Below are 26,922 nucleotides of genomic sequence, written 5' to 3'. Positions count from 1 at the left end.
CAGATTCACTGGATTATTTTATCTCCCCCGTGAAGAAGTGCAACGGGTCTCTTGAAACAAATTTATTATTCAGTCGAGATCTTAAAGAGCAAACTAATATTCGATTAATTAAAGATTTTCGCAAGAAAATAAGACAAATTAGATCATCATCCATATCACTCGAATCAGATAATGTATTACAGACTTCTTCTTCTTCTGTAATATTAAAGAAAACGACAAAGGAGGTAAGTCCTTGCTTCCTTCCCGTAATATTTGTAATAAGTATTGAAATTATTTTAATAGGGTATTTTACCTTATTATATTTTTTAAGGTAGGTAACTAGTAGGTATATTAGTTATTAGTTTTAGTTTATTATATAGTTATTAGTATTAAAGAAAACATTAATCTATTTAAATTACAGTTGATCCCTGGACAGTACTCTTTTGTTAATTCGATTAATAAGAATTGTAATACCACTAAGTATTTGTCAGTTAATAGAAAAAATTGTACAATCGAAGATAAACCTATGATAAAAGTAACCGTTATACCAAAAACAACTAAGACTCAGACATCTAAAGTATTTAACAAGCATCGTGAAAGAACGAAAAAGCTTCAAAATACAGTATCAAATCAAGAGAGTTCCATTAAAAGTCAAAACGTTTATTTCATGGTAAAAGGAAAAAGACGTGAAAAAGTGTTTGAATTAAAGTCAACCGAAAGTACGAATTTATCAAACAATTTTTTTAACACACAATATGAAGATATTTCTATACAACAGATTACGAATTCTAAACGGTTAATAAGCTCATTAAATATGGAGAAAAAGAAACACAAAAACAAGAAAACTGAACCAAATAATCATAAAATAACCAATTTTGATGGCACTTGCCAAAACAATAAAAACTATGAAGGATATGAAGGTGTGAATGCACAAAAAAGCAAAGTTACAATAGTTGGTCAACTTGGATTAACCCGAGATGATCAATATGTCTTGAAATGCGCTGCGACAGTTAATGATAAGCCCAGTAAGTTTGTTTTCATAAATTATAAAACATATGTTTTGAATATTTAAGTTTAATAAAATTATTGTGCTGTTTTCAGTCACAACCAACTACCGGCCACTGGATAACACCATGAATAGAAATCGTCCAAATATCAACAGAAATACTCCAGCGTAAGTTTATAACACAGCTTCCGTACTGTTATTATAAATGTCAAAGTGTTTCTGTGTGTCGGTTACTTTTTCAAGACCAATTCGCTAAACCAATTTTGTCATTTGGTACAGAGATAGCGTAGGTACATTTTACATAGGCTACTTTTGGTCCCGGAAAATCTAAGAGTTCCCACGGAATTTTTGAAAAACCTCTATCTACGCAGAACAAACTGCGGGTATCATATATAATTTTAAAAACTACATGCTGTAATTTTAACTTAGTACTTTTCCAGATTTACTTCAAAGTTTAAAACAACTGGGTTTTCTTTAGATGATAACGATGATTATAGAACACGGTAAGAACAATGTAACATGTAGCTATACACAAGAATTTTAAATTGGCATCAGGCATTAAATAAATCCTACTTCTGATATAATATTTATGTTTTAACAGTCGCCAAGATTCAAATGTTCAAACTGATGTATGTTATGCATTTAATTGTACCAATCTTGACCCAAATCGTAAGGAATATAGGCAAGTGATATTTTATACCCTTTTAAAAATAACTTCTATTAACAATGTTCATAATATTATTAATTTTATCAAACAATGTTACAGAAATATTACACAAGCTACACAAGTAAATTTTAACCAACCAAGACACAAACCACCCAAAGGTGTCAAAGACAAAGTAGCTCAATGCAACTGCGACGTTTCAACTCCTGAAAATAATACTTTTAATATCGGAGTTCAAGATGATCTCCTGAAAGATTGTAATAGTCCACTAGTTGTTATATCCGTTTACCCAAGACCATATGACAAAGATAGTCCTGTCAAAATTATTCAACTACCGCCTTCATCACAAAAAACAGCTACAAATTTGGGATATATTGAATCAAAAGCAATAAAGAGACAACAAAGGGATAATGACGCGGTATCTGTTAATAGGCTTGAACGAAGGTCACCGTGGAGTAGATCACCTTCACCAGTTACTAAAACTGTACCAAATAAATCTTTAATAGATAAAACGGGTAATCAAGCTTTAAGAAAAAATAACAATATGAACAACGTTAGTCCCCAGCGCATACATTACAATCGAAATAAAAACAGCGAAAATAAATCTAAGCACCGAGTAAATAATTTAAAAAAAGACGTAAGCTGTTATTGTCCTTACTCTGTAGAGTTAGGAAAGCAGAAAAATTCAGAACTTGGATTAAATTCTAAACTCTGTGATCCTCAACAAACTGATAAGAATCAAGTTAAACGAGCACTAGTAAACAATTTTTTGAGAAGTGTCAGCAAAATAGATCAAAATAACGCAAAAATGAAACTCTTTGCCCCTAAAGTTGATACATCAAGGGTTGAAATAAACATTAACGGTGATCGGGAACGATACGATGTTTTACTTGAGCAAAGTAATTTCGACACTGGTCTGTCAGTGAGAAAAACCTTAAAAATGCAGTCTCCAACACACAGTACTACGGACAAAGTTGATATAAATTCTGTGGAAAACTTTTTGATGTTATCTGAAGAAATTAAAAATACACCGACATATTCAGGAGTAAGTTAATTCTGTTATATATTATAATAATCAAAATTTTTAACGCTAGCTACATTTATGATTTATTGGATTTCTATTTTTATTCATTTACAGGAGATGCGTGAAATTTCCAAAACTGTGCGAAAAGAACCAAGACTAAATGTCAGAGATAGTTTAGAAATTTGCCACAGGTAAGAGTGCTTTTTAGTTTTTTTAATATTATAACTATCTACGTATTATAACTATATAGGTAAGGTAGGTAGTTATTTCCGAATTTCGGTACGCGCCAAGATAGCCTTGTCGCACTGTAACTGCATCATGATCATCCCATCGCCGGCTCACTGCAGAGTTCGGGTCTCCTCTCAGAGTGACAAGTGAGAAGGGTTTGGCCATAGTCTACCACGCTGGCCATGTGCGGATTGGTAGACTCACAAGCCTTTGAGAACATTATGGAGAACTCTCAGGCATGCAGGTTCCCTCACGATGTTTTCCTTCACCGTTAAAGCAAGTAATGTTTAATTACTTAAACGCACATAACTCCGAAAAGTAAGAGGTGCGTGCCCGGGATCGAACCCCTGACCTCCGATTAGAAGATCCTTACCACTAGGCTATCACAGCTATGTATATGTCTGTAACTGCATAGTCCGTAAAAAATGACTCCTCATGCGTCATTTTAACTCTATGGGTCAACTGTCATATCATACTTTTGACATGAAATTTGTCAAAAAAGTCAAACTGGCGCATAAGATGTTAAGTTATAGTCAGTATTGGATTTGACAACTACTAAGCAGGCAATAGATGGGCGACCGTCATAATTCTTATCTTTCATTAGGTACTGATTTTGTCATCATTAATATTGTCTTTCACTAAAAATGACTCACTTTGGAGCACCCTCTATAGGCACCTTCTAGGCAAACGCGTCCCATCTTAGGCCACATCATCACTTTCCATCAGGTGTGATCGTGGTCAAGCGTGCGCCTATATCTAATAAAATAAATAAATAAAAAAAACCCTCACAAGTTACAACTTACAACAAGGTAAAAGAAAAGATATACATTTCAGTCGAGAAGGTCGAGCTGGTTCGCGCCCAAAGCTGACTCAAATCAGAGGCAAAGATAATTCGATCTTTAATTCGGATTTCATAGGTAAGAGTAATAACCTTTGTAAAGAAAAATGGATTGTGTTTCGTAAAAGTTATTTCAACATGCGGATTTTAACAGCTCCAGTCAAGCACTATCGAGGTGACGATTGCTCAATACCAGACCCAAATGAGAGAGATAAAGAAATAAGAGAGCTATTGGGTATTGTGCGAAATACACGGAGCCCCACGAAAGGTGAAAATGTAGCGACCAAGGTAAGTACTATCATTTATATTTTTGTCAATAACTACCCTCATTAGTCATTACTAAGAAAACTGCCATAGCTGCTATATGCCTACTAAATGCATTGGTTGTTTACGTTATAAATATTCATTAAGTAGGTATATAGTACAGTTTTTACTTTTTTTACAGGCAGGGCTTCACATTAGATTACTAACACACTATTATTTTTTATTTATTTACTTTTTTTCCTATAGGATCATAAAGTCTTCTATAGTCATCACGAAAACCAAAGAAGACAATACTGTTGCTGTTGTAAAAAACGGTTAATTTTTGTTTATTTGTTTTTTAATTAAGTAGGTACCTACCAGCTTATTTAATTTAATACTAGTTTTATTGTTTTTTGTTATTTTATTATATTTTAGCAGTTCAAAAGAAACAATAACCGGACGTAGCATTTCTAAATTAGCAAAAAAATGTTTAAGAAGAAAAAAAAGCTTTCAAGGAATGTCAATAGCATCGAAAACTCTATTGAAAAAACGTGAAGCAAAAAAAATGGTAGGAAGAGGAACTCAGGCATTGCAAAAAAAGAAAGAAGTTTGTAAGGTAGCACCCGAAACTTCTTCCGACGCACTGTCTGATAAACTATCGACTGACGACCAACGGCATGTACCTGACAAACAAAAAAATAATAATTTATCGAAGGAAGATGTAACTGCACCACATAAAGAATCTTTTATAGAACAGGATCTAATACTGAATCGCAATGTACAAGTATTTTTACAAATAGAACAGTTTACTAATCAAAAGCCCATTATTCTAACTCGGAAACAATACGAAAAGGTCAAAAAAGCAATACAGAGTACAATTAATCAGCGTAAATCTTGTGATTTGAAAAATTTCAATGTTGTTTCTGTTGGTGAAATAAAAGTTAAACCAAGACTACAACAAAATCGCTACAATCGTGAAGTACAAACGGACTTATCTGAAATTCAAAGAACTGTAAGATGTATACAAATCCAAACAACGCATCATTATAAAACCCAAAAAATAAAGACACACAATACTAAACACAATGAATCTAACCGAAAGCAAGTCGATAAAATGATTTCTAGCGCCAATAGAAATAATGGTAGATTGATTTCTAGCACTGACAGAAACGATGATAGAAAAATTTCTACCGCTGCCGCCGATAGAAATAATGATAGAGTGATTTCTAGCGTCGATAGAAATAATGATTGTAGAATTTCTACCGGTGATAGAATTAATGAAAGAAGAATTTCTACCGCTGATAGAAATAATGATAAAAAAATAAACAAAGATGTAATGGAAAAACACGTAAAGCCATTCGCAGTAACACCTCGACAAACAGTATCATCTATGGAAATTCACTATGCAAATGTTGCATACATGAAAAAAATCACAGTTTCCACCACGCACTTTGGGGATGGATTACATAATAAAATTAATATTAATGATACTGCCAAACCCAGTACTTCTCTTTATACTATTTTTAAAGGTAATGAGCAGATAGATTTTGTAGGAAAAAAATTCAATTATTTTTCCAAAAAATCTATTAAAATATTACGATAAGACGTCACAACACTCACAGCTCACAACATTGTAGTCCCCTTTGTTAGTTCGGATCATGTTCGGACGCATTTATATAGATGGACTCAGCCTAAAATATTATAAGTAGGAACCTAGTAAAAACATTCCACAAACACGTCACAATTTTGTGTTTAGACTATAGGGTTGTTGATGATGACTGACCTACAAACATCTTTTTCGCTAATTGTGTTATTGACTCGAAGTATTGTGCTAAGGCTTAAGACCATGATTTTTTGAACTACTTACTAAAAAAAATACAGGTCATAAGAAGTCTGCGACGCCAAACTTAGGAACGTCGGCATATTCCTTATGTTCTGATGCGAACGATTCGACCAAGTCAATCAAAGCACCTCCTTATGCTGGCGATGGTAAGCCTAAAAAGCCATTTCTCCGGAGGCTTTTGTCATGTTTAGTGATGCGATCGACGGAAACCACGGTTTTGAAGGAAATGCCAGAGCAAAAACTGCCGAGTGTGAATAGCTCAGTCGATTCCTATCACATAAGCACTTCCCTTGGTGTAAGTTTTTCTTTCTACCACCATCAGCTAGAGATGAGGGTATTTGGCAATCTCCACTAACCAGGCTTTTATTCCAGGCTTTAGAAATGACTTCTACTCTTTACGACACATCAGCATCTTTCTACAGCAACCATACTATAGCGCCAACAATCAAAATGAAACGCGGTTTCTTTAGCTCGGTGCGGGGATTTCTCACGACTCGAAGAAGTTAAAGACTAAAGTTTTTATATTTTTACATTGTACCTATTTGTACCTAATCTACTTTATAGTGCTTTTTGTACTATCCCTAATGTTTTACTTTATTCAAGGTGTGTATTATTATTTTAATAAAAATATGCATCAAAATACAGCAAAGCGTAGCCTGTATGAACGATGGACCGAAAGATTAGTAGGGAGTGTAGGGACTCTAATGAAGATTTTTGGTGCACGATATCACCATTGAGTCTGAAGTTTCAAATCTACCTTCTAGCTTCGTACTTTACAAACCCTAGAGGTCGGAGTTCAGACTGCGTGAAATGGGGGATTTTGTTTTGGGCTAGTTAATAAATCACGTAGACACCTAGGCCTGGGATAAATTACGCACTCCGCCGACTATTGAAGTATAAATCATCATCATCATGATCAACCCATCGCCGGCTTACTACAGAGCACGGGTCTCCTCTTAGAGTGAAAGGGTTTTGGCCATTGGGCCAGTATAAATATCTACTTATTTATATTTCGACGAATACATTATATTAAAATATAATTTGTCTTGGCGCGACACTTGCCTTTTGGTACATATTATTTATTCAATGGCCATTAGCGAACGCTCAGAATAAATACCTGTAGAAGTAGCCCTATTGCGACTCTTACTGTTAGAGCGAGATAGCTAAATGCATCTAAGCTCTTATTAGAAGGTGGTGAATGATCATTTTTTGTCCTTATCTCCGTGGCCACTTTTTTTTTTTGTTTGTCAAGATGTATTTTGTCTAAATAATAAATCTTGACAACGTGAAGTGAGGTTATGTTGACTCAATTATTTTAATGAAATAACTAGGTAGTTGATTTGTTTTGAAAATTGAATACAATTTTTCTTTTTGAAGTTATTTTGTAGCCGTTGCGAACGTAAAATAGAAGGAATACACAAGTAAGTAGATAGTTACATCTGCTTGAGCGAGAGGGACTATAGGGGACAGTGGACACGCTAGTTGCATATCTATAGGTCAACGGCTTGTCTGAGGCTTAGAATATTTAAATGGTCTGTGGGCTGACACATGACATGACAAACAACACCGACAATCACAGTACTTTTTACATAGGTAGGTACTGACCACGTACTGTAAAACGTAGTGATTATATACTCTTTGATACTGACAATGAAATAAATGACATTAGGCCTTAAAGGACTGTTATCCAGGGCCGTAAAATAAATTAAAAAAATAAATGACATTTAAGAGGAATAAAAAAATGTTTTTGAGAGCGGAAATATTATAAATTGAACAATAACTTACAAGTTACTATTTTAAAACTGCAATGGCTTTCATCAGGCGTTATATTCCATTAATAACGCAAAGTTTCAGAAATGTTTATATTGGTGGACAAAGTAAGTGTTTTAATTATCAACTCTAGCCTAAATCGTGATCCTGAGTTTTGTCTTGAGGTACCAAATATTAATTAATGAAAATATTATTTAAGGACAAAAAATTCACCGTTGGGTGGCACCCACTTTAATGGCGTTAAAGCATCGTGAAGAAAAAAAGGGTGGTAAAGTAATGAACCCAAGAAACACATTCTTAGAGTGGAATTTAGAAGCAGAGCTGTACGCTTTCGGAAAACGTCTGAATGAAGAATTCGACTCGGATCTTCTACTTCAAGCCTTCACCGATCGATCTTATGTAATCAAGGAGGAGATGAAGCAAAAAGAAATGGAATTTGATTTAAAAATGAAAGACAACAGAGAATTAGCTGAAGAAGGTAAGGCTTTGAAATTGTATGAAAATTATTTAGCTGATAATTCTTAACTAAGATATAAAAAACCGGCCCAGTGCGAGTCAGGCTCGCGCAATGAGGGTTCCGTACTACACATTTTGCACGATAGTTCAAAAACTATGATGCATAAAAATAAATAAAAATCTGTTTTAGAATGTACAGGTGAAGACCTTTCATATGATACCCCACTTGATATAGTCACTCACTTCAAAAGTTGAAAATACTAATTATTAGTTCATGACCACAATTTAATTTTTTTTGTGTGATCTAACCCTAAATTCACGGTTTTCAGATTTTTCCCCAAATGTCAGCTATAAGATCTACCTACCTGCCAAATTTCATGATTCTAGGTCAACGGAAAGTACCTTGTAGGTTTCTTGACAGACAGACAGACAACAAAGTGATCCTATAAGGGTTCAGTTTTTCCTTTTGAAGTACGGAACCCTAAAAATTAATGTTTGCTTGTCTATTTGTTACCTATGCATTTGCACATCATCCAGCTGATCGAGTTGAAACATTGTACCAACAGTTTTTGTTGGCATTCGTATGACATGACAGCAAGACATTCACAACACATGGCGGTCATTCCTATACATACATATATAACATAGTACCTACCTAACTGTTCACTTTGTAATATGCTGGTTCACTTTGTAATATGGTAGGTTCTAAACTATAGCTATAGTAATGTATGTTCTGGGATTCCAATTAGATCACCTTTCATAATTTAAATCAGAATCAGATCAGAATTTTCTTTTTATCGATTTTCATTTTCATTCATCTAATTATAATATTGTATTCTGCTAACTATAATCACACACTTGTATTGGTAATTCACTGTGACTTGAAGCTATTGTGCCATCTATTTGTATAATGAGTATTTTGTATTAATTAAATTCTTTTTCTTACTATGGCACAATAGACTTTAGAATAGTATAATTAAGAAGAAAGGACCTAGAAATGTTTTGGTAATATTTTAGGAATTTTTTAAACTTTTTATTATTCTTTTTGTTTTCAGGAAGAAAATTCATGGAGCAGTATATTCAGCTTTATTTAGAGACAGTGTTGCCAAAGTTTCCCAAGGAAGGCATAGCTGGTGTATGTAGTCATCTGAATAGTGAGAAGATTCTAGCGTACGTGGCTTTCAATCTTGGCACAAAGGATATAATTTTAGCTGATGTAAGTAAGATAAGTCTGGCTTAGGGCAGGCTTTAACATTTTTAACATAAAAATTCATGATTTTTCTTATGTTCAATTATTATGCTAGGTCAAAGTTCTTGTCTTAATTTTTTATATTTGAATTTGGCTTTTATACACCTGTTTAACTGAAATAAATAATTTTTGTGCAAATTTCACCATATTGCGGAAAACTAGTGGAATAATTACATACAAGACTTTATACTTAGTACCTAAGTATATACCTAGCAATGAGTGACAATGATTTTTTATTTTCCTGGCCAGGCTGTTGCACCGTAATTACTTGTAGACTGTGAAGCTAGTCTGCAGTTTAGATACAGTTAACTATGCAAACTACATTAAAATTGCATCCAAAGTGCAACTACGCATTCACCTTGCAATTAAAATATAGTTTACCAGTACATAACAATAGTTTTGTTTTACATTTAAGGAATATCCAGTAGACAACTCAATATTAGCAAATACGTTTAAAGCCATTGTTGGAGCTTTACTGCGCTCCTCCAGTGAGGAACAAGCAGCACATTTTGTGAGGGACTTTGTTGTTACAAATTTACAAGGTAAACTTATACTGCATATTTATATTACTTACCACTAGCCATGCTTGCATGGCAAGCTGAGATAGCCTAGTGGTAAGGACATGTGCCTCCTAATCAGAAGTTGGGGGCGTTTGATCCTGGACATACACCTCTAACTTTTCAGAGTTATGAATGTTTTAAATACTTAATTAAATATCACTTGCTTTAACGGTGAAGGAAAACAGCGTGAGAAAACCTACATGCCTGAGAGTTATTCATAATGTTTTAAAGGTGTGTGAAGTCTGCCAACTCACACTTGACCAGTGTGGTAAGACTATGGCCAAAACCCTTCTCAGTCTGAGATGAGACCCATGCTGAGCCGGAGATGGGTTGATTATGATGATGATGGATACATTTTTATATAAGGCCTGAAGAGCCATGGTAGCCTATTAGTTAAGACGTTTGCGTTCTATTTAGAAGGTCGGGGGTTTGATCCCAGGCCTCCAGAGTTGTGTGTTTTATATTTATTTTCTCACTAGCTGATGCTCGCGACTTAATCCACGTGGATTTAGGATTTTGAAAATCCCATAGGAACTCTTTCATTTTCTGGGATAAAAAGTAGCCTATGTCACTCTCCTGGTCTTTAACTATACCCATGCAAAAAATCACATCATTCCGTTGCGACGTGATTGAAGGACAAACCAACAAACAAACACTTTTGCATTTATAATAAGGGTAGTTATAATAAGGGTAGTGAAGTGATTAAGTCGATATTTTCCAGGGCAAGACGTAAATGAATTCTGGCACATAGAAGACCCTTGGACAATGTTGACTGGTCTGATAGCTAAAACTGGCAGTGAATTGGAACCCAGGTTGATTGGAGAAATTGGCAAAAACACACTACTCGCCTGCTACAGAGTTGGTCTGTACTTGGACAAGAAAATGTTGTCATCAGGTATGTTTAATTTAATGTTCATCTTTTCATTTTTTAATTAAGTTATTTTTTTATATTATGATACAGCAGAGTGGAGTTATGTGCAGACAAGAGGGGGAAAATCTGAAAATGGTGAATTTGTGGTTACACACAAGAATAAAATCAAAATGTTTTCATGAACAAATATTGCTATTTTCAACTTTCTTATCAAGATTACTATACCAAGTGGGGTGTTTTTGATTTATTGTGCAAAATGTCGATAAAATACGATTATAGTACGGAACCGGTGCGCGAGTCTGACTAACACTTGCACAGTTTTTTATAACAACTCAAAATAACCTTTATTTGCTTTGATACAAAGGAAGCAACACACTAAGCACCTTTTAAGTTTCTTCCCTGCTTTTTTTATAATTATACCAATTATTTTTAGAAAGTAAAGCTTACCCTATACTTTGGCTGCACTACACTCCATAGGTATAGTAATATAGTAGTAAAGGCCTTAGTTTGATGTGACCATGGACAGCTAAAATATTTTTTTGTTATTATAACTCAGAAGACATTGCGACTTTTTCTTTGACAATTAACGCTCCTATTTATTTCCACATCATTTTGTTCTGTGGCATACTGATAATAATAATTATTACAATATCCTTGGATGTACAATAAAAATGTGTTGTCAGATAAAATCTCATTTTACTTATACATTGTATTATATATCTTAGTGATATTAATTAAGTATGTTCATTCAGGGTTTGGTGAAACAGTGGCAACAGCTAAGGAAATGGCTGCCAGAGAAGCTTTAAAGAAGATATTCGGCACAGAAGAAAATATGTATCCAATCAATTTCAAGCTAAATGGCATACCTAAATCAAGTTCAAATTCAAGATATCAAGTGTCTGCAAGTTGAAAATTTATAAAAATAGTATAGTTTAAAGATTATCATGATAATAAATAAGTTTTAAGTAAATGTATTTTAACTTTATTCTTATATTTTAAATATCCATTACAACAATTTAATTTAATACTTACAATTTTTTTACACAAAAACTACTATAAAATATTTCACATGTCATATATTTAAATCTTCTAAGGCACAAAAATCACAGTATATTATTATGAAATAACTAGTCTAATTTAATCAATGTAACTGACAAGGTAAGGAATTCGAGAACTGAAACAGTCAGTATAAAGTAAAAAAATCAGTATGTCACTGGTACTGATTCTGAGACCGACTAAATTTTAGAGCAATCGCATCCTCTTCTTACTAATATAATATGAAAAGGACAGACACAGTTTGACAGTTTTAAATTTAATTTAGAGCCGTCAAACATCGTGACTTTAGCTGCCAGTCGCGAGCGTATTGTTTAAATTTGTAGCGTGCACTAAAATTTAGAGTCTTTAAAAATGTAAAATGCATGTTCCATCCTGTTTTAGCAATATTAAAAAGAAGAGGATGGATGCAGATACTCTAAATTTAGTTTAGAGAAAATTAATGAGTAATTTTTAACGTATCCGCTTGTAGCACAGGTTGTGTATACTGGCTGCAAATGTATAGATAGACAAACTCGAACCTTAAAACAAGTGACTTTAGGTCTATTTTACTTTACAGTTATTGTTTCGATGTTCGAAATCAGTCAACGTTATCGAGACGTGCAAACAATGCGGCATCTTGCCGTCGCGTCGTTGTGTCTATGAAAGCTTTAACTGCATATACAAAAATGATGATCACTCACAGTTCAGCGCAGCTAAATTGTGTTGTCAGGTAAGGTTCGGGTCTAATACAGACACTGGTCATCAAGACGCGGAAGAATCCATAATCAGATTGCCATGTTTATCTTTAATCCTAATGCGACCAGATGCGTATCGAGTTTCCGAAGTACCGTCGTTGTAGACCAGCTTGATTGTGCCATCGGGGAATTCGCGTCGCTATAAAAAAAGGAAATAATACATTTTTATATCCCATCGGAAATATTTTGGCACCTCGAAAGAAAATTTCAACCCGATCTCGCTCCATGTAGTGTGACAGAATAATTAATAGTATAGTACACGACAGGTCGAGATGGCAATCGGAGAATGAAGCGGGGGACGCCCCGCACACGTCACTCGCACTATCCCGCACCGGACCATACCGCACCGCACACCATAGATATTACCAATTACCATGCATCTCTTTCATGCCTTCAAATGATAATACAGTAGGTACCCGGCAGAAAATATTGTACATCAACCTTTAGAAAGAGATAGCGGTTTCGTAGTGCGTTGTCTTTGTCGTTGAGATCGACAAAACGTCACATAGGTATGAGTGACAGAGACAACGCTTTACAAAGCCGAAATCTCACTGCTTAAGGTCGATGTGTACGCGGTCGAAAGTAATGTACATCGACCTTTAGAAGGAGATAGCAGATTTGTAGAGCACTGTCTCTGTCGTTGAGATCGACTAAACGTCATATAGGTATTAGTGACAGAGACAACGATCTACAAAGCCGAAATGTCATTCTGAAGGCCGATGTACATTACTTTCGGCCGCGTACTGTACAATATTTCTTGCCAGCTACTGTAAATAATGTGTTACATGCATAGTCCGCGACAGTTTGAGATGGCAATCGAGGTATGAGGTGGGGGACGCTCCGCACACCCGCACGTCACCCGCGCTTGCCCGCACCAGGTCAGCGCGGGGGTTGTGCGGTTGTGCGGGGCGTTCCCTCACTGCTTGCCATTTCAACCAGTCGCGTACTATACATAGTTTCACATTAACTGTCATTCGAAGGCCTGAAAGAGATACATGGTAAAAGAGCTTACCTCTTACCTTATGATCTTTCGCATGAACTTCCACTTGGCCATTAGGAAACACGATTCTTTGTTCGCCACTTGCTGACACCGTCAGCGCAGCGCCGTCGGGAAATCTCCATTCTTCACGGACGTGGTCGTTCTTTGGGTCAAAGTATCGCACGCTACCGTTGGGCAATCGTATTTCTGATGAGCCATCTTTATAACGTTTTTCTACTTGTCCGCTGTAAATAAAATTAATAAGTTAGGCTGTTGGGAGGAATGGTGCGGCACGACGCGGTAGCGGTATTTTTCGACATTTCGGTAAACTTCAACTCAGGTTACCGATTGGTGCATTATGAACGGTTCTGTTTAGAATAGAATAGAATAGAATAATGTTTATTCGAGGTATATAGGTGGTACATGGTGTAAGCAATGTTTCACTCACACACATACCAACCACTCCAATCAGGAAATTTTTATTGAAGTACCTACACGCTTTCATGACCTAATATTACCGATTAGAAGCAATTTCTGCACCGTCAATCTAAGAGATGGCCTTATTATAATGTGCGGAATTATCGTTTAAGTGGTTTTTTGAAAATCCCGTGAGAACTCTGATTTGCCGGGAAAAGTAAGTGTCTCCAGGTTTTAACTATAACCATGTAAAAAATCACGCCGATCTGTTGCGGCGTGATTGAAAGACAAACCAATAAACCAACAAACAAACACTTTCGCATTTATAATATGGGTGGTGATATCCTAATTTTAGGATCTTTATGAGCTGAGATTTTTCAGATTATCACAATATCTGCAAATAATAAATCATTCAATGTAATAACTTACTCTGGAAACTCCAAAACTTCCAATCCATCAGGGTGTGTCGTGTGAAATGTTTTTGTCTCAGCATAGTAGTACTTGATCCTGCCTTCATTATAAAAGTTTTCCTTTATATCACCATTATAGTAAATAAACTTGCTGTATTTGCCATCTGCTGATATTAACTTGACATTGCCATTTGGGAATTTCAGTTCTTTTGTACCATCAGGCTTCCTTATTTCTATTGGATTTAAATTAGTTCTTGATAAGCTTGTTTTACTTGATGTCGGTTCGGGACTTGGAATCATCCTGGTATCTGATATTAATTCATTATTTATAACTGTACCAGATTTTTTACTAAAGGAATGATTGCTAAGGATGGTAACAGGTGACCTAGTTCTCTGATTTGAACTCATGTGAGAATCTGATGCATAATCTTGATGTTTTAAAACGTTTGGAGTTTGATGATCATTTGATATTCTTTTACTCAGAGTAGATGAGTTGGACACACTCATATGGTAAGATTTCTGTTCATGTGGAGATAACTGTTTACTTGAAGAATTTTGTTTTGACTTTCTACCAGGTTTTTGAATGAAAAAGTCCTTACTATTTGTCTTACTACTTGAAAACTCAGGACTGTTGTCAGAAGTTGATGTGCTAGCTCTTTTACTGTTTGGGGATGGTGATTTAAATCTATCATTATATATTTTTTCTAAATTGTTTTCATCTTCACTGTCTGAATTACTTCTGTTTATATTGGACAAGTCTAAGTTAAGTTCATTATCACTGGTCAACATATCCTCTTCATAAGAACATGGGGACATTTGAAGTTCACCATTTGTTGTTTTATTTTTGTCTTTTTCACTCAGTGAGTCTTTTTGGCTGAAATATTTTGCATATCGAGAAGTAACTTTCAAATTGGGAACACTTTTAGCTCTTTTTTTAGGAGCACCCTTTGTAACTGGTTGAGACTTTCTACTTTGTCTTTTAATTTCATAGGAGCGATATTTAACATCTGGGTCTAATGTCACGTCTGATTCAGTATCTTTTGTAGCCATATTGGAAAGCTTTTTATTAATCTGTTCTAAATATTTAAGGTTAGTTAGTCGTCTTGTAATATCATTACTATGCTGAATTCTTCTATTTTCTTTTTTTAATTTCTCAACTTCATCTTCCAAATTTTTCTTATCCTTCTCTATTATTTTGATTTGATTACGAAGACGCGCAATTGTGGATGTGGATTTGGCATCTTTTATTTTTATTTCTTCTTTAAGGTCATGTATTTCTTTCTTCAAGTTTACAACTTCATCTTTTTCTTTTTTACTAAGGCGACCTCTCATTTCTCTTACATACCTTTCATACATCTGTTTTTGTTTACCAAGCTTTTCTTTTTCTTCCGCTAAGTAATATTCTGAGAGAACTTTTTCTTCATTGAACTTTTGTTCAAATGCAGATTTCTCTTCATAAAACTTTTGACGCTCAAGATCGATCTCCTCACGCATTTTATTCAAATTTGCATTTTCTTTCCTAAAGGTTTCAATTTCATCCTCCAATTCTCGTAGTCTATCCTTTAAAAGCTCACTGGTGGCTATTAATTTAGAATTCATTTCTGCAATATTAGCATTCATGACTTCATTTGTAGCTGTCACACTGTCACTGTGACATTGTAAATCACCTTTTTTCTCATCTATAAACTTCTTACATGTTTGAACTATTTTCTTTGGAGCTCTTTCTTTAGTTTCATCTTCTTTATTGCAAGGTGTATTTAAATTACTTTCAGTAACTGTTTTGCATGAACAACAGCTGGATGTAGAGGAACAGTTTTTACTGCATTCAGTGTAATCACTGTCACAAGTTCCTGCATCACTGCAGGTTTCATCATTTTTCTTTCCATGCATTACGCCTGGCAGGATATGCATTAGATTTGGATTTTTAGATAAACATTTCTGCAAGATTAGTGGTGTACTTTCACCAGAACATTCTAAGTCATGTTTTCTTATAAAACGGCTAAAGAAAGAGTTATCCATAGCAAAACTTTCATGGGATACTTTGTTTTCTATCAGTTCAAACATGTTTTGATCTGTTTCTTCTCTATTTTGTCTTATATTCACTAGCTGCTCATCACAACTTATATCAGAAACTGTACTCTTAGCAGGAGAAGCAAAATTCTTATAGTAAGCGCTCTGCTTTAACTTCCTTAAAAAATCATCTTGCTCTTTAGTAAACACAGCTGCCCATGTTTTTTCTTTACTAGTAGCTAATGGATGTTTTTCTTTGGGATAATTAATAATAGGGGCAGAATGATTTTCAGACACTTCATTGGAATTTGTCTCAGATAAATTGTCAATTTGTTTTTTTAAGGTTCTTTTCTCGTTACAGCCACTTGTACCTACTGAACTTATTTTTACATCTGGTTTCTTTAACTGTGGAAGACTAATGATTTTTAAAGGAGAAGCTTCTTTAGGTTTATCAACTACTATTTGTACCTGAATCTTAGTACTATGTGTATTCTCTTTTGATTCAATACTGTTATTTTTCATGTTCATTTTTTGCTGCTCCGTGATCAAACCTTTTTTTCTCCAAGGTAAAGATGTTGTGTTCTGTATTTTAAAATCATTCTTTCTTAGACCAAAACGAGCTGTCCCTTGCCCTTTTCTTAGAAATGGTTTAGCACTGTTTTGTATTTTTTTAGGATTAGCATTAACATTTGCAGTAGTTTCATGCTTAAGTTTTTCTGCAATTAGAGCTTCAAAATCTTTTTTTGGAGAAAGAATTGGCATATCATCTAAGGAGATTTGTTTTTTTGATAATGTATGAGTCGAAACTTGTACTGATTGTTGATTGCTACTGTCTTGTTTTACTGATGCTGTACTTCTCGATGAAATAGGTGAGTTTGTGATTGACTCTCCAGATAAATTTAGCACGGACACACCCTCTATAACATTTTGCAAATTACTCTTCCTTGATACATTGTTTGTACTTACCCGGGGAGATATCTCGTCCGCACTATCTTGCGAAGATTGCAACAAAGTACGAAATGTATTGTAACTGGTACTATTACTAAAGTGACTTACTAATTCTGTAAAGCTTGAAGTAATTTCAGATGATTCGTGATACTGTAATTGTTGTTTTTGTAGTTTTCCTCGTTGCAATAATTGCCACTGTCGTAGCATTTGCAATCGTTCCAAAATTTGAGAAGGAGATAACGAAACATCTCCCTCTGAGTAAGACTGGTCCATCTTCGTAATCACCCTTTAATTTTGTCGCCTATAAATTAACAAATATATCGCCAATAATTAAAAAACGAGTACATTTAAAAGTTTGTTAGGTTTACAAGTTTAACAACTTTTTCAAAAGTTGGCTGTTCATATTTTGACATTTTTTTATTTTTTTTTAATTTATTTTACGGCCCTGGATAACAGTCCTTTAAGGCCTATTGACATTTCTATTTACAAGGGTTGCCAGCACCAATACCACAAGGTAATAGAGTAAAAAGCGGTAGAAATCCATTGAAATTGAAGAAGAGGATACACTCTCGCTAAAACTTGAAACTTAGAACTTAAAAATGCTTGTTATTAAATCCTTTTCAAACAATAAACCAGCAGTAAATCTATTTCTAAATTAAATTACTAAAATAGTAGTTATTATTTCCCAAGATATAGCAACTTTGTGAGTTTGTGTCAATCTTAAGTCAATAAATGTCAAAATTTTTGTCGAAATTCATTCAAATAACATCTGGGAATCTGCAGGCAAAACACATAAAAATAACCACAATGTCCAAAAGAAGTAGTTTCCACAGGGCTCCAAAATTTAAACCTGAAGTGAAGATGGTCAATAACCCCCCTAAGACCGTTACCATGACAAGTAGAAAGGAGAAAGTGGAGGTTCTTTCAGAACCCATCAAATCTGTATCGGATAAAAAACTTTACAAGTAATGTATTCAATTATATTTTTCTTTAAATATTAATTATTGTAGCCAATTTATCTTAAATTTATATTATGTAATCAAATTTTAAATTTCAAATAAAATAATTTTTCTGGGTGTTTTTAGTGGTTGCTCTTGCTTTAGGTTTGTCTAGAAACTTATCTTGTATGATTCATTTACAGGATTTTTAGATATTGGATGTTTGGGGTTTAATGCAGATTTAAATACTGCATTTTCATCATCTAGTCAGTCCCTTAAATTCCTTTTACAATTTTTAATTCATGAACTATAGATATATAAATTATACTTGAGTAATTAAGGTTAAAACACATGTGGGTGCTTAATTTGGGAATAAGTATTATTTTTTATTAAAAAAACAATACCTACCTACTAAAACTCATAGGATGTCTTGCTCTTTGTCTTATTTATCTTTCATTCTTGTACATTCATATATAAGCGTTTTAATATTTTTAACTTATTTGTTATCAAATCATATTTTTACTATTAAGTCAGCTTAATTGGCATGTCTTTTATGATATTTATTCAGTAACTTGAATCTCCTGAGGTGTTAAGAAAAATAAAAACAACAATAAATTTTATTAAGGCTCAAAAAAATAAAATTGAATTTAATAAATTTCATTGAAGTGAGAATAATAAAATCATTTTCATCAACTATCAACAAACTAGCTTTGAGGGTTCCGAAGTCCAGACACACCTTCGAAAAGATGTCCACAAAAATCCATACTTATATTGTTTTTGTTAAAACCGTTATAAATTCAAAATAATATCAAATGATGTTTAACATTAAAGTGAATAATTTATTTGTTAACTAGGACAATAAGACTAGAGAATGGCCTCACAGCACTCCTTATATCAGATCCGAGTCGGCAGTTTATTGCTGATAGTAACAGTTCAAGCGAAGAGGAGAGCAGTGGCACTGAGGAAAGTTCTGGTACAGAGAGTGACGGTGCGAAGTCTGGCCAGTCCGCTGCAAGTGATCAACACGGGACCAAGAGACATGCTGAGTTCGATGAGGAAAAACTGGTCAGTAAATATTACTTTTATATGAACACTATAATGAAAAGCAATATATCTGTGTTAAAAAGGGAATTCCAGGTGGCCATAGTAAATAAGGCCCACACATGAAACGTCGAAGGTTGTATGAAAGTCCTATGTTCTTGAAGTTAGAGACATGAAAATCGACGTTTAGGTTATAAGCTTTAAATAATAAAAGTCTGTATAAGTCAACTTGGGAAATTCCCCCTTAAGGGTGGTAAAATAGGGGGGAAAAGTTTTATAGAAAAGTTTCAACTATTGTTATTTTTACTTGAAATTTGAAACGCAGGTTATTTCTAGGGGGTAGATATCAGATAAGAAAGGATCTAACTAAATCCCTCCCCCTAAGGGGGTGAAATGGGGGTTAAAAAGTTATATTAAAAATTCTGTTTTTGAAGTTAGAGATATGAAAATTGGCATTTAGGTATTCTGGGTTCCGTGCCTTAAGGTGAGACTGAGTGAGTAGGTAAGTGAGGCCTTTTGCAGCGGGAAAATTTCAGATCTCATGAAAAACTTTTACGCGGACGAAGTCGCGGGCAACTGCTAGTTTTGTATATTTGTACAGTAAAATTTTGTCACTTGATAAATGGTTTTAAATACATGTATCATACATAAGTATTAAAAACTAGCTTTGCAAGCTACTACACACAACACACGCACAGACACACACACAGCACACACTCTAAAGCTAAAAATAATAAAATAATTATTGTTGGTATCATTAGATGTCCATTTAGTGTTAGTTACTTGGCGAGATTTTTAAAAACCTATACCTATCCAATGCGGACGAATTCGCGGGCATCATCTAGTACTTAATAATTAGCTGTTACATCTACTAAACTGCAAAGACAGCTTAATAAAATTGTTATTTGGAATTGTGTCGTAACTCGTAACACTGACCATTGACCATGAAATATATAGCTATTTAATATGACCTTCATTTAAGTCCATGGCCAATCATTGTTATGTCTATAGTATAGACACAGACCTAAAGATTTCTAATAAGTGGTCATATAACTATTTTACACTTGATGGTACTTAACTACTATAATAAAATACAGTAGTGTGCACAGAACACTATTACTCCTACCGTAGTGTGAGTGAGCGTCTTACGCTCGTCATATTGTGTTACTATTCCGCTGTGATAATTATAAATAACGAACTTTTTCTTACCTACCTACATTTATCTATAAATTAATGATTGTGTTTTTACCTACTAAGTATATTTAGTTTAAAATAACCTACATTTAGTTCAATGTTGTTAGTTTATATAAGTAAGTATTGTTATTTAGCTTTAAGTATTATACCATTAAATTAATGTGCTACGTGTACCTATCTACTGTCGACGGCATTGGTGTGCGGAAAAACTTATGATTTAAAGTTTATGATTACACCTAAACTTATTGTAAAATGTACATATTCTTCCTAAATAAATAAATTATTTATTATTTATTATATTATTACATATATATAGGTTTTGATGGGTTGTTGCAGAACTAGCATGACGTATTTTATGAAAGCTGGTTCTTTCCTATGAACTCCAATTTTATCGCAAGAAATAATATATGTATATATTTTATTACAAGATAGGCTTGCGCTTGATGATAATCATGCCCTAAGGAAAGCAAAGATGAGGACTAAGTTGAAGAAGCGCTTGCTCTATTAGAAGATGCCTATGTGAATAGGCTTGCCTTAAAGGTTGATTTTCAAAGCCAAACTGATAAGGGGTTCTTGCTAAGTTTCCTCATCAAACTCTTGATAGTTTAATAGCTTAAGAAATCGTAATTAAATCCGAAAATTCGTAGATTTCATCCCCATGTCACCTAACCTAACACAAAATCTACCTGTATTTTTATAAGTAGGTAACTAGGTATTTATAATCCCATTACCTACATCAGGTATCATCGTGCATTGTAACATGATACACAATTGTTTATACCTAATCGGCTTTCGATCGACCTGATTGCATTAAAATTTAAAAGTAAATACATGAACTTAGTTACCCACAAATGAATTGGATCGAGAAGTTATTACGATGATAGTTTTCGTCACGTATTCGTAATTTGAGGACAGCTGCAGTTTATGTAACTTTGGTTTAGGTAGGTACTATAATTTATTTTTTACTAAGTTCCAAATCTTAGCAGATCGAATTAGAAATGAGGAGGCAAATCGCTTCATATGTATCCGTGGAATTTCGAATACGATCACGTGCAAACCTTGGCGATGCGATGTTTATTCCGTTGACTAACCAGTAACCACCCCAAAATATAATTTCGTCTTAGTTTCCCACAATCCCTTGCTAACACTTCATACCTTCGACAGGTTTATCGCCACAGTCGCAATATATTTAGATTCGTGAAGAACACGTTTGAACAGATATCTAGAAAGCGATGCAAGATATTTCAAAAACAACTTTCACTTGACACGGTATGACATGCTGACACCACTTTTACTTGATCCTGTCATTTTTATAATATCATTATTATTATTGAGGCCGTCTATAATATGCGTAACCCAAAACAATACTTTTACTAATTAGTAATTAGAACCAACGACTAGATGTGTTCTTCTTTATAAATTACGTCAAAAAATGTTTTGTGCCTCCCGCACCGGGTTGGCGCGGGGACTATACCTATAGTTCGTGACAAGTCGAAATGGCAATCGGGGTATGAGGAGGGGAGACGCCCCGGACACCCGCGCTTGCCCGCACCGGGTTAGCGCGAGGGCTGTGCGGGTCGTTCCCTCCCCGATTGCCATCTCGACCTGTCGCGTGGTATAGATACCTTTTAGTACCTAAGCAAAATGATAGAACGTCAATATGCTAACTTTAAACTTATTGAAAGCTATTTATTATAATAGGCAGTTATACAATTTAAAATCGATAAAATAATTGTATGTAGTATAGGTATATTTATCCTTTAATAGTTATCCATTTGCTATCATAATAATATCATAGACAAGTAGTTTTTAGTAGAGATATAGCGTATGATAATCTATTTTTTTAATTTCCTAGAGAATAATAAGAATATGTCAGACCCTGATATATGTTAGCTGCTCAGGCGTTAGTGACGTCATCCTAGATGTCTATACGATCCATTTATCGTTATTATTATTGGTATCACACTATTGTGTTCTCTATATTGCACACTAGTTGAGCCGCGGACTGATTACGTAAAACGTTGCAGTAGCGACAGCAACGCGACAGCAATAGCAATGCGACAGTTCATACATTGTCCGATAGAGGGTGAACTGGAGCTCGATTGCTGTCTGCTCTTTAGCCGCTGTTACGTGTGACGTTTGACAGCAATGATCGCGAGATTTACGCCTGTCGCAAGACTGTCGCGAGATTCGTAATCACCCCGCCGGTTTAGCTTCACGCAAGTTTCCTTTACTTGTACTGTAAGAACTACCTACCTGCCAAATTTCATGATTCTAGGTCAACAGGAAGTATGCTATAGGTTTTCTTGACCGACACGACAGACCGACGGACAGACAGACAGACAACAAAGCGATCCTTTTTTCCTTTTTGAGGTAGGGAAAAAAAGGACTTCTTTAAGAATTAACCGCACCTTAGACCGCACGCAAATAGAAAATATTTATCAACCTCTGTCTGCTGATCACGTATCGTAAACTTGATATTTTATTTACGTACGACATTGATAGTTAGTCTATAAGTACTGTAGCATATTAATTAGGATGTGGATTGTGGTCAGTTGCATACATAATACATAGTTTCAAACATGCAGGTAGGTATACGAGTTAATTTTAGAACGCACGCAACATTAACATTAGCATTGATCCGTCACGAAGTTTGTTTTGAGGTTTTTTTTAGGTTTCCGTACCTCAATAGGAAAAAGGAACTCTTGTAGGATTACTTTGTTGTCTGTCTATCTGTCCGTCTGTTTGACGTGTCTGTCAAGATAACCTTTAGGGTAGGTACTTCCCGTTGACCTAGAATCATGAAATTTGGCAAGTATGTAGAACTTATAACACAAGTAAAGGAAAAAATCCGAAAATCGTGAACTTCAGGTTATATCACAAAAAGCAATTAAAAATATGTCTTAATCACGAAAAAATTACTTTCTAAGCCACATATAGATGGCGCTGTGAACAATGTTGCACAAGTTTTAAAATATCTTCGTGTGCGAGTTCGACTCGGCTTTGACCGGTTTTTTTATATTTTTTACCATCGTCTTTCACGTAAATGCTGTTTTTAGCCAAGTATTATCTTTGGTTGTTTTGGTTATAAAATTATGTTTCTAAGTATCTCTCTGACTATCGCCTATCTGGTCAAGCCAAGTATCTGGTCTGGTGAGAGGCTTCGGCCGTGGCTAGTTACCACCCTACCGGTAAATAAAAAACTGCGATATCTCTTCCAAGTTAGCCCGCGTCCATCTTAGGCAGCATCATCACTTACTACCACCGGTGAGATCGCAGACAAGGGCTAACTTAACTTCTAAATAGTTTTTAAAGACATGCCAAAAATTGCGGAACCGGCAGGATTCGAACCTGCGTCTCCCTGGGATTCGCGCCCGCAGCGCCAACGAGCGACGCATCGATCGGTAGACGCAGGGTTGAATCCTGCCAGTTCTGCAATTTTTGACATGTACATATTATATTTAAAAATCATTTAGAAATTTCCTTGAAGTGCAGGTAAAACCCTACCATAAAAATTATAAAAAGGGCTAACTTGTAATGGAATAGAAAAAAGGTAGAATATAATTTTACTATTCGCAGGCAGCATGCGCTCTCTGCGTGGGTGTGGGCAGCTACAGCGATCCTGCTGACATCCAAGGACTTGCACATTTCGTCGAGCACATGGTCTTTATGGGCAGCGAGAAATACCCTAAAGAAAATGAGTTTGATGCTTTCATTAAAGTAAGTACAATATCAAACATTTCATATTAATTTTCTCTTGCTCTCACGTTTATTTATACACAGTTTTTGATACTCATAGGATCCATAACCGATGAGATTATCCTCGGTGAAGTACAATCGTTCTAAATACTACTTAACTACTTAATTTCGTTGTATAATTTACAGGTCTCAAATAGTGCTATCGTTTTCCTTAGGGAACATTAGGCGATAACACTACTTTTCGACTTAGTTTAGTTCAAATTCGAGTTTTGTGTAAAACTGAAAAGGCACGAATACCATATCAAGATGCTTCTAAGGCTATCCCAAATATCTCAAATCCGACATTTACACACCAAATACCTACAGATTTATAGAAAAAAAAAACATTTATATTTTTAAATTGTGCCACATATTACATGTTATAACTAAGAGCTAATTATCCCGGCGCATCCTCCACTTGAGCATTGAAGCCAACATGCCTCAAGACTATTATATATTCTATGCTCAAGGCCTCAAGCAGACGAAGCGTCTGCATAAACTGTTATGTGTGGCACAACCCAACAAAGGTTCCAACTCAGCATAATCCTGTATGCCTTAATTCCCAAGAGCTGATTTTTAGCCAGGACCCTGATCCGGGTGACGCCACGGAACTATACTATCAAATTACCTTACTAAAGATTTTTAACTTTTTAAATATTTCTATCATCTTTATCCGCAGAAAAAAGGGGGATCTGATAACGCATCAACAGACTGTGAAGTGACGACCTTCTACTTCGAAATCCAAGAGAAACACCTCCCTCACGCGATGGATATGTTCAGCCAGTTCTTCGTCAGCCCGCTTATGAAGAAGGAGGCGATGCAGCGGGAACGGGAAGCCATCGAGTCAGGTAACTAAATTTTCCATATGAGCATAGTGAACTAGAGTGAGGGAACTTTCGGTTTGATCCTGAATCGACGATATGTCAAATATTAGGCTATGGTGACGTGAAAATCATAGAAAATAAGGCTACCTTAGGGCTACAGCTGCCTCAAATTTGCTAACATTTGACGATTGCCTGGAAGCCTCGACGTTTTATTATAAGTTCTCTAACTATCGTAAACTGTGATATGAGTGATTGGAAAGCATAGAGTTGATTGCCAAACTGACTTTCTCTTTGATAAATGTAAAATGGACTAGGTATATTTGTGTGTACCTAACACACAAATATACCCAGTCCATTTATCAAAGAGAAATGATATCATTCAATTTTAAAACTTACTAAAATCATACTGATATTAGTTTTTCTTTGGTTGATTAATAATTTGGGATAAAAATGTATAGTATTTTTCACAAGAATATACGAGTATAGGTATTTTTGGCATGTGATTTTAAATATTACGTATAATCTACATCTTTAAGGTAGAAATATAAGTGAAGTCAAGTTTGAATTTTCTACAATATTATAATACTAGTTGATTCCCGCGATTTCATCCGCGTCAATTTAGGCTTTTTAAAAAGCCGTAGGAACTCTTTGATTTTTCAGGGTTAAAAGTAGCCTATTTTTCAGGATTTTATATTTTAGATTAATTTTCCAGGATATTAAAAGTAGCCTTTGTAATATTTGAAGAAACTTTACGCGCGGGAATCAATAAAATAGAACCTGTATGAAATAATTGAATTGCGATCCAAAGTCGATAGTATCCTTGACGACAAATCGATCATGCTAGATCTGGAAATATGTGGTTAATATGTGGTGAAAATGTTCAGAATTCGCGATCGCCGCACCGTCGGACTCCAACCGCAAAGACCAGCTGCTGTCGAGCCTGTTCCCAGAGGGGCACCCGGCGCGCACGTTTACGTGGGGCAACCTGCGCAGCTTGCGCGACGACGTGCGCGACGACGAGACGCTGCACCGCGCCGCGCACGAGTTCCGCAAGCGCCACTACAGCGCGCACCGGATGACTGTCGCCGTTCAGGTACGCACTAAGACTTCCCTTCACATTAGGAGGCTAAGTCGCAGCGGCCAATAAGTTCTCCCACGATCGTGCAGTGTCAGGCGCATTAGGCGGCCATAGGCACAGCGACTCGCGATCGTATCTCCGTCGGACTCTAGCTAGCGAAACTTCGCTCAAGTGGAATTTTCGTCAGCTGGGCTCTGGGCCAGCTAAAAATCTTCTTCTTCTAAATATATAAAAGGAAAAAGTGACTGACTGACTGACTGACATCAACGCACAGCTCAAAATACTGGACGGATCGGGCTGAAATTTGGCATGCAGATAGCTATTATGACGTAGGCATCCGCTAAGAAAGGGTTTTTGAAAATTCAACCCCTAAGGGGGTAAAATAGGGGTTTGAAATTTGTGTAGTCCACACAGGCGAAGTCACGGAAATAAGCTAGTTAAACATAACTTGTAAACTGTACTTCAAACAGTATTATGTATACACAGAAAACTTTGGTTTTAGGCCCGCATGGACCTCTCATCTCTAGAACAGTACGTCATAAACACATTCGGGCAAATTCCCACAAACAAGTTGCCTGCAGATGACTTCGGGGAGTTTGCCTTCAAACCGGACACCGTTACGCCAGAATTTAGGAGTATTTATTACGTGAAACCTATTAGCGACACTACAGAGGTATGAACACTATATTTGAGTACATTTTATTTTGAAAGTTTAATTAGGTTTTTCAGTTCTTACATTCTAGGGCTTCAAGTCGAAATCTCTTAAAGAGGTAAATTGTTCTTTTGCATGTCCTTTAAATATTTTAGTTTTTTTTTTCGGTATA

The 26,922-nt window shown here is 35.3% G+C and overlaps 3 protein-coding genes across 4 annotated transcripts in view; 2 read left to right on the top strand and 1 right to left on the bottom strand.

Annotated features, from left to right (window-relative positions):
* The first annotated feature begins 119 nt into the window (after window positions 1-119).
* mRpL44 (mitochondrial ribosomal protein L44) lies at window positions 120-11,701 on the top strand. Its single transcript, XM_069500626.1, has 18 exons — window positions 120-224; window positions 401-1,004; window positions 1,081-1,153; window positions 1,426-1,488; window positions 1,752-2,694; window positions 2,788-2,864; window positions 3,736-3,818; window positions 3,894-4,027; window positions 4,250-4,317; window positions 4,418-5,511; window positions 5,864-6,120; window positions 6,198-6,327; window positions 7,610-7,702; window positions 7,795-8,073; window positions 9,107-9,267; window positions 9,716-9,842; window positions 10,582-10,755; window positions 11,484-11,701. The coding sequence occupies exons 2-18, from the start codon at window positions 506-508 to the stop codon at window positions 11,639-11,641; spliced, it is 4,413 nt and encodes a 1,470-aa protein (XP_069356727.1). The 5' UTR covers window positions 120-224; window positions 401-505; the 3' UTR covers window positions 11,642-11,701.
* Window positions 11,698-21,628, bottom strand: Sas-4 (spindle assembly abnormal 4). 2 transcript variants are annotated; one of them, XM_069500549.1, is made up of 4 exons: window positions 21,614-21,628; window positions 14,347-17,586; window positions 13,541-13,745; window positions 11,698-12,660 (listed from the first exon to the last, which is right to left on the bottom strand). In XM_069500549.1, the coding sequence occupies exons 2-4, from the start codon at window positions 17,556-17,558 to the stop codon at window positions 12,529-12,531; spliced, it is 3,549 nt and encodes a 1,182-aa protein (XP_069356650.1). In that variant the 5' UTR covers window positions 17,559-17,586; window positions 21,614-21,628; the 3' UTR covers window positions 11,698-12,528. The 2 variants fall into 2 exon arrangements, with proteins under 2 accessions (XP_069356650.1, XP_034827439.1); XM_034971548.2 differs by lacking the exon at window positions 21,614-21,628 and having other exon boundaries at window positions 14,347-17,704.
* Window positions 17,993-26,922, top strand: part of LOC117984889 (nardilysin-like) — a 27,959-nt gene continuing 19,029 nt past the window's right edge. Inside the window, exons 1-6 of the mRNA XM_034971550.2 lie at window positions 17,993-18,250; window positions 19,078-19,288; window positions 24,038-24,178; window positions 24,876-25,044; window positions 25,905-26,113; window positions 26,601-26,771. Coding sequence (XP_034827441.1) covers window positions 18,018-18,250; window positions 19,078-19,288; window positions 24,038-24,178; window positions 24,876-25,044; window positions 25,905-26,113; window positions 26,601-26,771 — 1,134 coding nt within the window. The 5' untranslated portion in view covers window positions 17,993-18,017. The remainder of the gene's footprint in view (window positions 18,251-19,077; window positions 19,289-24,037; window positions 24,179-24,875; window positions 25,045-25,904; window positions 26,114-26,600; window positions 26,772-26,922) is intronic.

The sequence above is a fragment of the Maniola hyperantus genome, chromosome 9 (genome assembly GCF_902806685.2).
Source record: "Maniola hyperantus chromosome 9, iAphHyp1.2, whole genome shotgun sequence".
In the NCBI taxonomy this organism is placed as follows: Eukaryota; Metazoa; Arthropoda; class Insecta; order Lepidoptera; family Nymphalidae; genus Maniola; species Maniola hyperantus.
The sequence above is the reverse complement of the archived record's forward strand: the minus strand, read 5'-3'. Positions and strand labels throughout refer to the sequence as shown.

What these genes read in the sequence shown, in the direction of transcription:
- mRpL44 (XM_069500626.1), top strand. Translation starts at nt 506, where the DNA reads ATGATAAAAGTAACCGTTATACCAAAAACAACTAAGACTCAGACATCT. An exon ending in ATCAACAGAAATACTCCAGC is followed by an intron (nt 1,154 to 1,425) that starts GTAAGTTTATAA and finishes GTACTTTTCCAG; the next exon opens with ATTTACTTCAAAGTTTAAAA. An exon ending in ACATAAGCACTTCCCTTGGT is followed by an intron (nt 6,121 to 6,197) that starts GTAAGTTTTTCT and finishes CTTTTATTCCAG; the next exon opens with GCTTTAGAAATGACTTCTAC.
- Sas-4 (XM_069500549.1), bottom strand. Translation starts at nt 17,558, where the DNA reads ATGGACCAGTCTTACTCAGAGGGAGATGTTTCGTTATCTCCTTCTCAA. An exon ending in GAAGTTTTGGAGTTTCCAGA is followed by an intron (nt 13,746 to 14,346) that starts GTAAGTTATTAC and finishes TTTTATTTACAG; the next exon opens with CGGACAAGTAGAAAAACGTT. An exon ending in TTCATGCGAAAGATCATAAG is followed by an intron (nt 12,661 to 13,540) that starts GTAAGAGGTAAG and finishes CTTTTTTTATAG; the next exon opens with CGACGCGAATTCCCCGATGG.